General features: G+C 41.2%; 1 protein-coding gene across 3 annotated transcripts in view; it reads right to left on the reverse strand.

Moving 5' to 3' along the window:
* USF2 (upstream transcription factor 2, c-fos interacting) overlaps positions 1-16,134 on the reverse strand; it is a 203,705-nt gene extending 187,571 nt beyond the window's left edge. Inside the window, exon 1 of one of the 3 annotated variants that reach the window (XM_086929938.1) lies at positions 15,698-16,134. In XM_086929938.1, the coding sequence (XP_086786064.1) occupies positions 15,698-15,735 (38 nt within the window). In that variant the 5' untranslated portion in view covers positions 15,736-16,134. The remainder of the gene's footprint in view (positions 1-15,697) is intronic. The other 2 variants (XM_086929939.1, XM_086929940.1) reach the window with 2 other exon arrangements.
* Positions 16,135-16,647: the final 513 nt, after the last annotated feature.

The following is a 16,647-nucleotide window of genomic DNA, read 5'->3' on the forward strand; positions in this document are numbered from 1 at the left end:
GAAGAGCCCAGCTGTAACGTCTGCCGAATCGGAGGGAGCCTTCCCGGACCATACTGTTTCTGGACGAGAAAGATATAACCTGCGACCACGATAAGAAGAATTTTTTTTTGGTGCGAGACTGGTTGAGTTACCGCTCCAGGTTTGTGAAACGGAAGCCGGGAATCTCAAGGGGGGGGGGGATCAGTTCTGCCAAGTGTAGCGACACCTGTCTTGACCCCGGAGAAGAAAACAACGGCTACCTCGGAGCTCAGCACTCATATTTTTATTTTTTTTTAGTTGTACATTTGAGACATTGTGAACTTTTGAACTATGGCGTCTTCTGCAGCACGAGACAAAAGAATCCTCGATGCTGTATTATTTGTGTTGACAATTGTAGTAATAGCTGTGATAGCCTGGATAGTAGAACTTGTGGTACCTGTGCGAGAACATTTGCTGCCGACTACCCCTGCTCCATCTGAACATTTTCATTTCACCCTACCATTCCATGAAGAACGGCACCGACAGACTTACTTGAACAATAGCTTCATTCAAATTTTGCATCATACTCACAATATGACGAACACTTCTAACTGCTGGGTATGTGGGATGTTGCCTGGGCATCAAAAGAAAGGAGGCACACCGCTTATCCCGCTCCCGTTTTCTCATAAGGGGTCTTGCAATGCCTGGTACACCCTCCTGTTCACTTTGAGATGGCCAACAAAAGGGGGGCTGCTTTTTCGTTTAAACAAAATTTGCTTCAATGATCGAGACGGCTATCCACAAGCTGAAGGTACTAAGTTCGAATGGGAAGAGTACCGCCCGGACAATGTGTCTGCACCACGAGTTTACAGTAATCATCGAAATGTTAACATGTCCAATTCACATGTTATTAATGTCATTGATACAAAGGCCGATCTCTGTGTACGTAATAAAGGTACAATCCCAGTTGGCAGAAGTGAATGTAACACCACTCTTACCTTTGATACTCCGAATGGCATTTCATTTGTGGCCTCCCGAAATACGTACTTCATATGTGGTAATAAAGGTTATCATCGACTCCCTTTAGGATGGTTAGGAACATGCTACATCTCTTTTGTATTGCCCCCTGTATTCATTGCTCCGCCTATGTACCATAATGATTACGTGTTATACCACGATTTTATATTGAACAGAGTTAAAAGAGCAGTAGTTCTTGATGATATTGACCAAACCGATACCGCACTGCAACAATATGTTGACTTCAATTTGGGTTTGTTTTCCTTTGTAGGAGCTGCTTTAAATAGCCGAAAAATACGACGATTAACTCGTGTTGTTGAAGCTGTTGACAATGATACTGCTTTTGCATTAGGGAATTTAACTGAGGAGATTCAGATCTCTAGAATTGTAACGCTCCAGAACCGGATGGTTCTAGATGTAGTTCTAGCCGATCGAGGGGGGGCATGCCGCATTATCGGAAGTAGTTGCTGTGTTTATGTGCCAGATAATTCACCATCTGTATATGATGCCATATCCAAATTACATAAAATTACTGCTGAGATACATCCTGACAATGGTGCATGGACCTTTTCGGGGTGGTTTTGGTCAATGCTTAGTACATGGGGCTGGAAGTTACTGACGATCCTATGTATAATAATTGGGATACTATTCTTCTTATGCTTATGTATCCAATGTGGCCCTGCATTATGTTCTATGTGTTTATCAGCTTGTATTCCATCTAGACGAGCTTTTGCCCAAAATGAATTAATGCTTCACAAAGAAGTGGCCCAGATTATGTCCATCGATATAGAAGATGAGTATCCTGATTACGTCCATTATGAGGTAGCTTCAGCTAAACGCTAAAAGGGTCGTCTGTCGTATTTTGACAATGACTGGGTTAGCGTTAAGCTTTGCTACACGTTATTCCCTTATCTTGGCCTTAGTTGTTAAACGCAATTTTGTATGTTACAGCGGCCATTTTAGCGAATGTGTCGCCTCGTGGTCAGCATGCCCTTTTGTCCGTCCTTTGTACCGCTGACCACTCGAGTTTGCCCAGCAACAGGCTATTTTTAGTAGTGGTCAAGGCCGCACATGCGCAGTTCAGACTGACCAGTCATCACTTAGGAATGTTCAGCCAAACTTACCAGTGGCGTTGTAACCCCTCCCATGATTTGGCCATGTTCCAAAAATGACCATATATGTACCTAAAACTCTGTAACCATGTACCGCCTATCTTTTAATGTCTGTAAAACTGTATAAAAGAAGGACTTACACCGATGTTTGGTGTGATACTTCTTGCATTGCCGAAGGGTGTTGTAGGAATGTACCACCACCCCATGGGGTCTTAATAAACTTGTCTTTTACATTTTCTAGTTTCTGTGCCAACAGTTCTTATGGTGTAGAGGGTATTCTGCGGAGTATGTAGGCCTGGAGAACCCAATACCACACCTTTAGCCGACTTCTTTGTGACCTGGACGAACTGACTCTTTGCCTGAGGTGGACCTCGTTGAGCCAGTTCCTTGTTAAGCAGATGGTCAGATAAAGAGCAGGACATTGTTGAGTTTATGGTACATGCACACACCCTTCTATCTTGCTTCTCATCTGCTTCTGTTCCTTCCTTTATGGCTTAATTATTGATTGGGTTGAGGTCTATACGATGGGTTTGTCCGGCCCGTTCGAACAGGAAAGTTGAATTTTGCTTGGTCATTTCTGGTGGGCTGGACAACGGAAAGTGGGATTGTCGTTATGCGATATGTTTGAAATGTCGTTCTTCTATTGGCCAGTTTGTATGTAATAGATGCTAGCCAGGATTGTGATTTTTGGCATACTAGACGATGCTCCGCTCCATGAATTTGTGCAGTCTCCAGCGAACCACCCGTGTTGTGCTTCGTAGACCTCTGTTCCTGGTTGCAGCCAATAAATTTGGTCTTTGACGTCATCAAGAAGTGTCCCGTGTCTCTGTTTTTCCAAGGCAGGGGTACTCAAAGACATCGGGCGTTATCCATGGCGCCGCTGGGTTCTAAAACCCGGTTCTTCATATGGCATGATATGGAATGGCATGACCCTGTAAACCTTTAGTGTGCCATTGCCCCATTTATCTTCAGATTCAGAATGCCCTGTTATGATGAACGATTCCTATTAAAGAGAGCTAGGAAAATCTGAGAACTTTTACTTTGCGAAATTTAGCAAAGAATAAGGAAATGTGTTTGAAATTGAAAGAAAAAAAACAGCTCTAGCGTTTTGATGTAAAAAGGTGAACGAGAGATCGTACCTTCAGTTCAATCAATCAATTCTTTCTTTATTCGGATATTGAACGTAAACATCCATAAAAGCACAATTAAAACAATATATATATATATATATATATATATATATATATATATATATATATATATATATATATATATATATATATATACACACACAATCATAAAAACCATTTCATTTAAAACCAAAAATATATAAACACAGATCTCGCTCAAATCGAGGTATATTATACAATATTCAGAATTTATTTACGACATCTAAAAACATTTTTTTTAAAGCAGATACTGAAGCAATGGTTAAAACAATGTCTAATTGCTGGATAGCTATAAAAGCTGGGCGGCACTGATTAAATCCCATTATCCTCGAAAGCGGCATAATCCATCTTTTCCTTTGGGCAACATAAAATTTACAAAATAGCAAAAATGTGCGTATCCGATTGCATAGATAATTCATCACATAGACACTTTTTTAGTTCCTTTGTCCAGTCGTTCATTTTAGGATAACTAAGGAATCTAAACAAAATATTCATTCTAAAACGTATTAATAGGAACTTTTCAAAACCTTTCATTTGCAATTTTAAATATGGCTGGATTTCATTTGTAAAAAGTACCCGTTGGTGCGCTATTACAGTACTTTTCTTCCTCTGTACACATGACCTTTTGTCCTCCAAATGTAACATACATAAACGCATTAATTCTTTTCTCGTTACATGGGACATAAGGAGTGGATCCTCAAAATATTCCTGGTGATCAATCTCTGCAAGAAAAGATTTTACATACTCCAACCATCTTATTTGATTACTTCTTTCTATATTCAGAGTATCTTTCAGGATTTCTCGGTTAAAGACACAGTCCTCTGTGGTCCACACTCTATGCCACAATAAAACTGGCTGGATTTTAATTATATCCTCTATACAGGATTGTCCTAGCTCCTTATGACAATTATAGGTGGACACACTCTCAGGGACTGTTAAGAGCGGTCTCAAAAAGGAGTTTTCTGCCAATTGCAGTGTTTTAACATTAGCATAGCCCCATATGCCAGCTCCATATTATGCAATTGCAACACTAGTGGCTCTATATATTTTTTTTAAATTCCATGATCGGTTTTTTGCCCATTTTTCTTGCTAAATTTTGTACGCCCATATGGACTTACAGAACAACAATTTCCGTGTATTATTTGTTGTGTTCCACTGGCCGGTCTGATCAAACAATATGCCCAAATAAGGGAAAGTTTGGGTAAATTCAAGGGGTTTTGAGATTATAAACATAGTTTTCTTATTCTTTAAAGCCCCTGGTCCACAATTCATGCAGTAAGTTTTTGAGGCATTTACTCTCAGGTCTAAATTAGCCATATAGTTTGTAAATGATGTAATTATCTGCTGCATGGCCAATGGGGTTCGGGCCATCAAAACCACGTTGTCCGCATATAATAACCCAGGGATTGATCTTTTGCCTATTAAAGGCATATCCTGCATTCCCCAAGTAGTACCTCTTCCAGTTCATTTATATAGATTATAAATGGGAAAGGAGCAAGTACGCACCCTTGCCGTACACCTCTGGCAATTTATCTTACTGTGGCCCGGGCTCCCCTATATAACTCTCTCAGAAAGTCAATTATGCTCGTGTCCACAGCTAATTTCTCTAGAATTAGCCACAATTTAGTATGAGATACGCAATTGAATGCAGACGACAGATCGACAAATTTTAAATACATGCGGTTTTTCCTTGCTCTCACGTATTTATCTTAAAGAATGTGCAAGTTAAGGCTCTGCTCTTTAGTGCCTAGGTGTTTCCTGAAGCCATATTGAAGATCACTTAAAATTGCATGATCCTCAGCCCAAACCTGTAATCTGTTCAAGATTACCCTCCCAAGAATCTTAAGAGTCTAGGAGGGATATCGGACGATAACACACACAGCTCGCTCTGTCTCCCTTTTTAAATATAGGTATTATAATTGACTCATACCAGGAAGATATTAATCCAATTGAACATGCTGCATTGAAAAGTTTACTACGGATTGGGCCCCATAAAGCCAGATTATATTTATATAGGTCAACAGGAACCCCGTCAGGGCCAGGAGATTTCCCCCCCAAACTGGCCATATTGCCATCCTTAATCTCATTCAATGTTATATTTAGATCTATATTTTTACTTTTCAGGGTCATCTCATCATTTACATCTATTAATTGGAACTCATTTCTGGAACCAACCATGCTATACAAATTTTCATAATGTTTTACCCAATCTGCTGCCACAATAGCTATCTCGATTTTAGCTTTACCTTTGTCTTCAAAAAAGGGTGCATTTACTGCCTTCCAAAAGGCTGCTGCGTCCCCACTCTGGGATGCTTCGCACAGGGATTCCCAGGCCTCCCTTTTTATGGTTTCCTTCCTTTGTTTTTGTGCGATCTTATATGACTTACGATATTCTTTAATTAAATCATGATCGTGAGGATGGTCCTTAAGGGCCCATTTTACATTAGTGTGTGCCTTTGAGCAAAGTGTGTCAAACCACCTAACATCCAGTTTTTTTTAAATTTTTCTTATCGACCCATAAGCTCTTTTTTATCTCTCTATTTAGGTTTAAAAAATGATCAATAATAACTGGGTCCGATGAATTAATATCTAGACATGTATCAAAACTTGATTTACATTGCTTGATGAGTTTTTCCAGAAAATTATTCGGGACTATTTTGGTCCATTTCAGAGCATATCCGTTTTGACGCTGCAGAACTATATTCTCTACTACATCTCGATTTATATTACCCTTATCATGAACATAGTCAGGATTTATAACTTCTATAGTTTGTGGGAAATGATCGCTCACTGCAATTTCTAAAGTTGTAAAATGATTTACCTCCATACCATGTAGACTCGAGATCAAAATAAAATCAATTATGGAAAATGATCCTTTCCCACTAAATGTGGGAGAGAAATTAACCTCTGGTTGACAGGCCTTATTTGAAAAACACATCACATGCAAACAAGATTTCATTTAGCATATTTCCACAAGTGGTGTGTTCAAAGTGTGATCAACATACATCCCTTTCCAGAAGAGTACCACATGTCCAGTGTTCTCCCCTTTTACATAAAGAGCAATTAAAGTCCCCTCCCCAGACTGTAAAAACATCCTTATTTCGCCAACATATCATAGATTTGAGGTCTATAGAAAGTTGTTTCAACACGCCCTCCAAAACCTCTGCGGGTATATTATTATAAAAGTTTACAATCAATAGGCACTTCTTCTTGCTGTACCATTTGATAATATTTATTGGTAACAGGGGCTTCTATTCTTTCACACATTAAAAAAATGTGATATATAGGTACATAGACCTCCTTTTGCTCTGCCTGAAACTGAATCTATAGCCGGGGAAAAGAATGTTTTATACCCGGGAAGATGGTGAGCCTCTTTTGACCAGGTTTCCTGCAGGTTAACTATATCAAATTCATTTGCCAAGTTCAACCAAGTTAGATCTGTCTGCTTGGATTTTATGCCTGCGATGTTTCAGAACATTATTGACCAGCTACCACTCTTTAACATGTTCTTATTTGTATCAACATTTTTTAGACCAAGACTTGGGGTGTTTGGACTCAGGAGCCTGGCTGCAGAGATGTGGGAGATGGCGCAGGAATCGGCAACACACAGGTATATGGGCCCCAACAAAATGACAAATAAGACCACAGTTCAAAACTTATGCGAGATCGGGACAAGCATCCTGGTTCGAGTAGATAATATTTACCGCAGAATAATTTCCGCTTGAAACATTCTCCCATGACATTTTCTGCTCCAATTTGTCGCGTACAATAAAAATATTGCACGGGTCCGCCTCTAAGCTGGTCTTGCTTCTGTGAATATTTTAAGTATATGCTAGCAGACCATTATCCTGCAAATAGGCTTACGGTTGCTTGTTCCAGATCTCAAGGCCCAAGAGAATTGGGCTGCGTGCTACCTCACAAGTAGTGCTATTTGTGTTAGTGGCTGTCAATGAGTATTGATGGGGATCCTGGTACGTCTGCTCTGTCTCTGAGCTAGAGGAGACCAGAGCAGTCTAGTGTTTTAATAGGCTTTGCAATATTCATGTATGTTTCAGTTTTGCAACAGGCAGCTGTGGAAATGTTTTTTTTTTTAAATCATAACTATAGAGCAAGCATGGCTTGACTTCAGTATTCTGCCAAAGATTGACACTGGACGTTCACTGGGTGATCAACGATGAAAACACAAAATTCAGTTTTTGTCCTTTCCATGAGATATTTCCATGCATTTTTAAAACAGGTTTCTCTTTTTTTTATAGAGATTTTCTATTGAGCAAACCACGAAATAAAGCATGAGAGCTGTTCTTTCATTAAAAATATATATATATCTTTCATCCAGCAAAAAACGCTGAAAAGGCAGATATATTTTGGACAAGGCAAACGTTTTGAAACTAGGCATTAATACGACATTATGATTTTTTGAAGACGCATAGAGTGTCAAAGTGAATAAGTAAAACTGAAATAAGTAATGAGATGCCATGCAGTGCCAGACCAATATTGACTCAAACCTGATGATCAGACTTAGAACGAAATCTATGGCAGGAGATGGCAGCTGACTGAACATGTAGATGAAAAATGATATGACATTTAACTTTCGAGACAGTTTCGAGAAATTGTATTCCGCCCAAAACATTTTGCAATGGAATGTAGTAATAGTATATATTCACAAGATGGCGCTCATGTCTCTGGTATTCGGTTCTGAAGTCAGAAGTACCCACTCTTGACATGGCAGAGAACCAGAGAGAGGGCAAGATACAATGAGAATACATATAAACATGCTTCGAAACTCTACATTGGGGGCCTTTCTGGCCCCGATTCTGTAGACCGCCCAAAACAGGTGCCCACAGCAGAGTTTATATTTAATTACGGGCACAAAGACAAGTTAAACAAGAGCGGCCCCCGGCCACGAAAGTTAAAGCGACGCACAGCCATGCGCAAACAGTTGTCTATTGCCACTTGTGCACATTTGGCATTTCCCTTATGGGAGCGAGCAGCAAGGCGCGATACTTGTTAACAGATGGCGCTGCTGCTCGCTCTGGCAAGGGAAGAGCCAAACGTGCACAAGTGTCCATAGAGAGCAGTGCAAAACATGCACGAGTTTTACCACAGTGCTGAGCGATGCCAAGAGGTCTCGCTAATCAGCGCTTGTGCGCTGCATAGGCAAGACCTAAAAACCATTGCAAGACGCTGCTCAGTTATTGGCTCTTGGTTCGTCGGGTTCTTGGTGAACCTACAAGTCCTATATATGCCCACAACCAGAAAGGTCCCGGGGATGTAACTGTATATTGCTTTCAAACATCTGTCATAATTAGAAGTAGTTATATGTGAAAACATTGGCACAAATGGCTGTTTTTTTCAACTTATTTGCAATTTTTCCTATTTTCAACTGTTAGTTTCTATAAAGAAACATTGAAGGATCTACACAAATGACCCCTTGCCGAATTCAGAATTGTGTCTACCTTTCTAAAATGTATAGCTTTCTAGGACCCATTATTGCTTTCATACCCATTTCTACCATTAACTTGAAGGAGGGTGAAAGCACAAAAAATAGCAAAGAAAGGGTATGTCCCACAGTCCCAGTAAAATGACAAAACCATATAAAAAATGGTGCTTTTCTGAGAAAAGTCTGTCAGTCCCAAAAAGCTGGAAAATTGTGATTTCAGCCCCACAAACCCTTTGATGATACCATTTGCAGGGGAAAAAACCAGACGCTTTTATTTGCAGCACTTTTTTCCAACAACAAATGTACCTGCATTTTGGCTAAATTCTGGATCCCTTCCAGGGGAATCTACAAACCCTGGGTACCTTTAGAATCCCTGTGATGTTGGAAGATAAGGACGCATGTTTGGCGTGGATACCTTATGTGGTCAAAAAGTTACAGGGGCCTAAGCGTGAACTTCCCCATATAGCAAAAAAAAAAAAAGCTTAGCACGGGGGTGGGGGGGGAATGGAGAGCCTTGCAGGGAAGGGGTTAAAAAGAGGAAGCATTCCCATGTAATTTAAACAGGCACTGAAACAATAATGAACCCTATAAACACGCCTGGTTGGTGTGCAATGCATATTTCCATCATGTGGCATTCCCCAGCTAACCTTGCATGTATGACTTTCCATATTTCATTAACTAAATGTTATTTATAAATCAGACTAAAATATTAAGACTTGCTTCTATCAACACACATATATGCAGGTAAATCCACATATACATAGATGACACAAAACACACTAAAACCACAATGTCTTTTATTAAAAGCTAGCTTTGACGACACAGCTGCCCGGCAAAAATGTACACGTATATACATTCACAATGCATAATTATTAACTGTAGTCCTTTAAAACAAGGAATTAGTATTTACTATAGTTTCAAAATTACCCAAAACTTGGAGTCTACAGATATTATCTTTACAAATGCCCCAAAAAGAGATCTGTATATTGAACGGAAAAATGAACTACAAGTTTGGGAATCATGGTAGGCTGGTGAAGAATGATGATGGATTCAACCGAGATCTGTGAATGGGGGCGAGTGTCTCTCTAGCCTGGCTGATCAAGGCTGTTACCCAAAAACCGGTCCCAGGATGCTTGTTTCCGGTTCTGGGAAGACCTGGCTTGGCAGTTCGGGCTGGACTGTTCCCATGAGGTACAGAGTCAAGACTGATTTGCATATAGCTGGGTCTGAACTGAGGTGGCGAAGTGAGCTAACGAATGATGATGGATTCAATCCAGATCTGTGATCGGGAGTGAGTGTCTCAGTGCTCCGTCCATCATCCCCTTGTGTTTGCTAGGCTGGTAGAATGTGCCAGTTATACGGGTGCAAAGCCTGAATCCTAACTATAGCACAGATGTTAAGCGAGAGTTGGCTGTTCTAAAAGGCATGATTTCAAGAAGTTAACGGGGAGATGACCACACTGACTGATTGGGGACAGTATTCTAAAAGCCTAAAGTTTATACCAAAAAGGTACTACCTGCAAGTTAAGCATGCCGAACAAACCAGCACGGATTCTCAGCAAAGTATTGATTGGACGGTTGTTCTTTCAGAATTTGAGGGAAAAAGGAAAGTCAATCCCATAAAACACACTGACCGTAAACACCGACATACACTTAAAATGTCCGTTTAACCAGCTCCTTATGAAATCGAAGCACCTGTAATGACTTAATGCAACCGATTCTGAGACGCAACTTATCTGGTGGAAAAATGAAACCAACTGAAAAAAGTCACATGAAGGAATTTCTGAATCATGTGCATCATGTACTGCACTGGATAAGACACCCCAAATATATGTAACATACATTGACAAAGCTAGTAAGGCCTGAGCTTCGAAATCTGGTGCGGTGCTTATATTTAATGTAAATATTTGGCACAAAATAGAAAAAAAATGGAAACATGGCAGGAGTAGTGCTAAGGTATAGGAGCAAGCCTGCTACGACTTAAGTTCCTTTGGGGAGCCAGTGGTAAAATAATGTGCAATCTTCATATAGAGCTTTGATTCTATAAACATTTTGAAAATGGACTGTATGTCCGCATCCATCCAAATGTAATGTAAACCTGGGAAGGATCCAGAATGAAGGGACAATCTGCATCAGAAGAACTTGTTATAAAACATACGCCCCTTGCTAGTGTTTATGTCGTTGATGGGGTTAATGTGTTCAACTTATGCCCGCAAATAATGCTTATTATTAGCTTGATCATCTGTCGCACAATGTTCTCGTCAGTATTTCTTCAAGGTTGCGAGACCATTGCAAGATTGACTAAATTCCGTAGTCTTTCACCTGGCAGTGACTTGATGGCTTCAACAGTGCAGATACAAATATGCTGTGGTGAAAATTAGCTTTTAAAATGGTCATTTATGAGTTGTTTCACCAAGCTCTTGCATAGTGGAAAGGAAAATCTTTATCATAATCAACATACTTTTTGGGAAGAAAATGAACCATCAAGCAATTGTTACACTAGGCATAGAAGTCACGTTTCCTGTCAAACTGAAATCCGATAACAATGTCAGGACCTACACGGTGCATCAGCAGGCACAGCAGTCATTTGTTGCTCACAAAGTCAAGGGCACCGATGTAGATCTCAATGTGCATCACTCACTAGTACCAAGTGAGGCTCAGATAGTCAGCATCTGAAAAGCTGAAAGAGGTCCAGAGATTGTGGCTCATAATAGGCATTTACATGAGCAATTAAGTGCACATCAGAGAGACGTGATGTACTTGTTTTGAGTTTCACATTCGGTTAGTCTTTGAAGGATGGCATCACATTGGGTCGAATTTAATAAGGAACATGTGCCTTTTTCAGAGTATGTCAGACAGTTCAGCATGCATGGGCCGGTAACCGTTTATTGCCAATGTAGTGACTAGGTTCTTGGTATTAAGTACAGACTCAATGCTTGTATCGTCATAAAACATGTGCTCGGTTACTGGAATAGCAGCAGCAATCAATTTCAGACATTTTTATTGATTCTTTTACCATTGTATTCATATCTCATCTGTATTGTTTCAATCTGACAGTTTCAAGCCAAACTATAAAAAACACATATAAAGTACCACTAAAAATTAAAATGTAAAATCATATAAACCAACACAAAATACCTGCAGCGCATTCCAAAATAAAGATTTATTCCATATTTCTGACCTGCCTTAAAGCCATGATAAGATATTGTATATCATAAATCTTGGACTATCTAGCCTTAAATGTTTGACAGGTGTGCATGAATGTTCACTTTTTAGGTCTCGTTGAGTCAGCGCGCATGCGCTACTCGGAGAGACATTTAGTAGCGGCTTTGGGAAGTGCTCCCAAAGCGGCGACCAGCTTGCTAGAACGAGCAACAAGCATGCGCGCTGCTGCACACGCATCCCTTGCGTTGTATCCCTGTCCTTCTCATTATGTGGGCTCGACTTGCTTCGGCGTTTTTTTCACGTCTTGTTTTCGTTAACGCGCGGCCAATGCTTGTTTGTGTTGGAAAGAATGTAGTACTCAATTGACCAAAGCGCAGGCACACTCTGGAAACTTGAATATGCTGTAACATTAATGGTTTGCAGTTTATTTAGTCTCCTCTTCCAGGAGGGTCGGAAAACACTTCAATCCACCGTGCCCACTTTGCTTAATAGCGGAAGGGCATCTTGTTTCCATTCCGCTGATTTAATTTGAATTGCTTCTGCATTTCAGGGGTTGAGTTGAAAAAGAAAAGACCTCCGCAAGCGGCTCTTGCAAAAACATCTCTGAGCAAATTATGCATAAACATGGAGGTATGTTATAAAAGTGCCTCAGTGGGGTTGTTTATACACAAGGAGTATTTCCTCATTTCGGAAGTTGCCGCAATCACACATTGACCTTTTCTGTAGTATCAATCTTAATGGTGCATCCATACACACAAATTCACACTGTGGCATAGTCTTACGCTATGCAACCGTTGTGCACACAGTGAGGTCTGGTTTACACACAGTTGAAGCAGATACACTCCACCCTTTCCCATCTGCCTGTACTGGGATCACTCCTGCCCCTACTGTGTGTATAATGGGGGTGTCTGCCAGCCACATCTCTTCTCTCTCTCTCCCATTAATTTCTCCTATCTCATTTCACCCCATGGCCTCCCCGTTTACTCCCTTCTAATCCACGCTACTTAAACCACAACTTTCATACTCATATTTGCAAATATGAGTATGAAAGTTGTGGTTTAACCCCATGGCTGCTAGGCGTTTTCCCGTCCTGCGCTGGGTTTTATTGTTTTACATTATTTTATGACGAGCTGGCCTTGTCATCCGCGCACGGCAGGTAAGCGCCATGACGAGCCCAGCTCGTCATTAGCCTCGAAGGGGTTAAGTAGCGTGGATTAGAGATGAGAAGAGAGAAGAGATGTTTAAAGACGCTATATAAACATTCATGGAAGGATAAGAGTTGACACCCGTAATTGAGGGACACATGAGAGATTAAAGAAGGAAATAGTGTGTGATAGGGATTGGTTAAGTTGAAAAATTACAGGGTTATTTTTCACATTGCGCAGGTGGGGGCTCCGTAGAATTGAGGGAGGAAATAGGTAAATTAACGTATAAACATGAAGACTGCTTAGATTTATGGTCAGACAATGTAAAATGTGTACATATGGTGTTTTATTTTCTTATTTGTAGTGTTCCCCGACGAAAGGCAGTTTGGTGCCCGAAATGCATTGGATTTTTAATAAACATTGCTGTGGACGAACTTCTGCATATATCGTGTTTTGAACCGAGGCCTGGCGGGCACTGTCTGAACATTAGAAACCTAGAAAAACGGCAGAATGAACCCCGTGTGTGGAATTAAGTCGGAATTAAACACAGTTCTGAATAAACAGTGAAGGTCAGAAAATATGGATTAAGAAATGGTTAAAAATGAAAAATGTACTATCGTTTAAATGAAGTCAAAAGTGGCCCAAAAGTGCTATGCGAGTGGTTTTGGGGCAGCAAGAGCAGCTGCTCCACCCTTCTTCGTTCTAATTTATATGGCAGCAAATCACTGCTAAAAATTTTAGGGTTTTCTATCAATTTATAGGAGTGAAGAATATAAAATAAAAGCCATAAGTGATAAGTTCATGGAATGGAATGCTGCTGTAGTTCATGCTTCTCTAATGGACTGAGGGGCGTCGTGCGTGCGTGCTAAATATACACGGACACTTATATTGTTTTTATTGCATTTGCAATGCAATAGGTCTCGCATTATTAATGTTTGAGCTATTGGTGTTGCATTATTTAGCAATGCCTATAGCTCAAACTTAAAAAATGTGAGACCTATTGCATTGCAAATGCTTGTTTTAATGCTGTAGTCTGCCAGCTTGAACTGATAAATTGTTTCGGAAGGACAGATAATGAAAAGTTAACTAGAAAACACATCTAAAAACTTGCCACGTGCGCCTCCTCACTTTTGATTGCTGCAAGTGCTTTTTTTGTTGTGCTTACACTGACATTTACAAATAGCCCTGTGATGCATTTATTCAGCCCAATTCAAGAAAGGCAAACGTGTCAGCACTGTACCTGGGCACATCCTAGGAGTTAAATTAGGCATACTAGACACACACGTGTTAATCCTCACTTTAGATTATCACCTCCCCTTTCCACTCAACCGTCTTCATTAGGGATTAAAATTAATTGTACTACACCCCTCTAAACGCTCTTTTTACATATCTGAAGTACTTTCCTATTAAGAGCTTTTAACATCACAACCATTTAATAACCTTGTTTTTAATGTGTAATTAACACACATTTTAGTGCAATCCAATCAGCAAGTTGTTTCCTACATAACAGACAATTTCGACGATTTTAAGTCAGTATTGGTACAAAAAATGTGTTCAGGCCAATAGCAGAAAGTTCCCAGCCGTAGTTCATGTCATAATTCAATATTTACTTGTTTGAAATTCGGCAGCCACTCCGAGGTCTCTACTCTTGGAGAAGAATTTGGACAGAAATCCCAAATTTTGTCCACGGGACCTGCACTTAGGGAGTATATTTGGCAAAGTAGGGCACATGACATTTGTATCCGTAACTATCTTAGATGTAGCCTGGAGACAGCTTTCTGTCTATCACAAGCCTCATATAATAATAATAATAATAATAATAATAATAATAATAATAATAAACAAGCACTGGCATAGCCAATAGGTCTCGCCTTTGGGACCTAATAAGTGTGTAGCCATGCAACAGTTAATGTTGTTGCAGTAAGGATATTGTGCTGCATAACTAAATACTTATAAGATCCCAAAAGGCGAGAACTATTGACTATGCCAATACTTTTTTTAATTTGCTGCACACATTTTGTGTAGCGTGGTATGATTTGCATTGTTTTTAATGGTAAGTTGGGGTTTACAACAATGATAAAGCTGAATCAAAGTTAATTTTGAGGTTCGATCAGGCGGCACGGACCTGTCAGCACTCAACTGCCGCTCTGAGCATAGGGCCCACTCATACGTGAGCCCATCGGTCCTCTTCGGTGTAGGGAAAGAACCAAACTGCGTTCACCAAACAGGCATATCGCTGGACACTACAACAGGGAAATTGTTTCTCAGAATACTTACCATAAACATTGCTGCATATTTGTTTTGCATTTTTCATTACTGTAAAACCACTTGGGGAAATATTATTTTAGTACATATATAGAGATTGCGCAGGCCTGTGTACGAATAACTTTCGTGCGTATACAGAGTACCTATAACAGACATATACTAACCCATAGAATATAATACACTAATATTGTGAGTGCACACAAAACTATTAACCTCTATGCATTTACAGTGTGCACGTACATGCTATACTCTCCAATGCATGACACCGACGCGTTGTAAGCGAGAATAATAAATGACTCTCTTTAGATATACAAGGCAGATCCCCCTTGTCATACGCTATATAAACAGAGCTCCCGCGGCTTGCTATTCACAAAGTCAGCCTCCTCCCTCCGCCCGCGGCTGTCAGTGGGCCCTCCCCCGCACTCACCTGGAGTTGGTGTCCAGGCCTGGATCCAGCATGTCCATGGGGGTGGGGGTGGGGATGGGGCGGTGGAAATTTCTAGAAGGGGGAGCGCGGGAGGGCGCTGGGCCCGCCGCGGTCGGGCGCCTCTTATTTCCTGGTTGCTGTCAAGCTGTAGTAGTCACGCGGGCGGCAGGCGGGCCTCCCTCTCCCTCCTCGGGCCGCAGGGACACGGGGTATCGGCGCTGCTGATCACGGGGACAAACACTCGGGTCATGTGAGGGAGAGGATTGCCTTCCCCCCACCTCCGGCCGGGGAGACAGGGAGAACACGTGAGATGGGAGAGCGCGAGACAGGACGGGAGAGAAGGAGCGCGCGAGCTGGCGGGGGCGCCGGGCCAGCCTTCCGTGGGGAAAGAACGATAACGGCGCGAGGCGAAGCGGTGCGAGGGCGCTGGCGATTGCAAAGGAGGGGGCGCGAGACGCCTGCGAGAGAGGAGGGAGGGGAGGGGAAAAAACGGCGGCGCAGGCACGCGCACCAGTCTACAGCCCGGCCTTTGTAATTGCGTATGGCCTGTGCGGGGCGCGCGCGCCGCCGGCTATCTCGCGCAAGGGGCTTATTTATAATGAATGCTTTATTTTGAAACATTGTACTTGAAATGCCCTTTCAGATGTCAATTCAACAGTATAAGGGAACTTGGTAAGATTCTTTACGTTATCGGCGCCATTTTCTTATTTACAATATCGCTTTCACGACTTCCTAATTATGCTTAATTTTTTGTTACCATGCACCAATACGGTTTCAACGGTGCGTTTTCATTATGAGCCCCTGGTGTCGGAATGGGATTAAAATATTTTGCGAACGTTCGCCCTGAAGTTAAGTAATCTTATTGGTTGGCATTGCAGTCTAGATCGAACAAGGAAGCGATGTCGTGGAAGGGTATGAGCTGCAGCCCCGCCTCTTACGGCGAACGTACT

The sequence above is a fragment of the Lissotriton vulgaris genome, chromosome 7 (assembly GCF_964263255.1).
Source record: "Lissotriton vulgaris chromosome 7, aLisVul1.2, whole genome shotgun sequence".
Classification (NCBI taxonomy): domain Eukaryota; kingdom Metazoa; phylum Chordata; class Amphibia; order Caudata; family Salamandridae; genus Lissotriton; species Lissotriton vulgaris.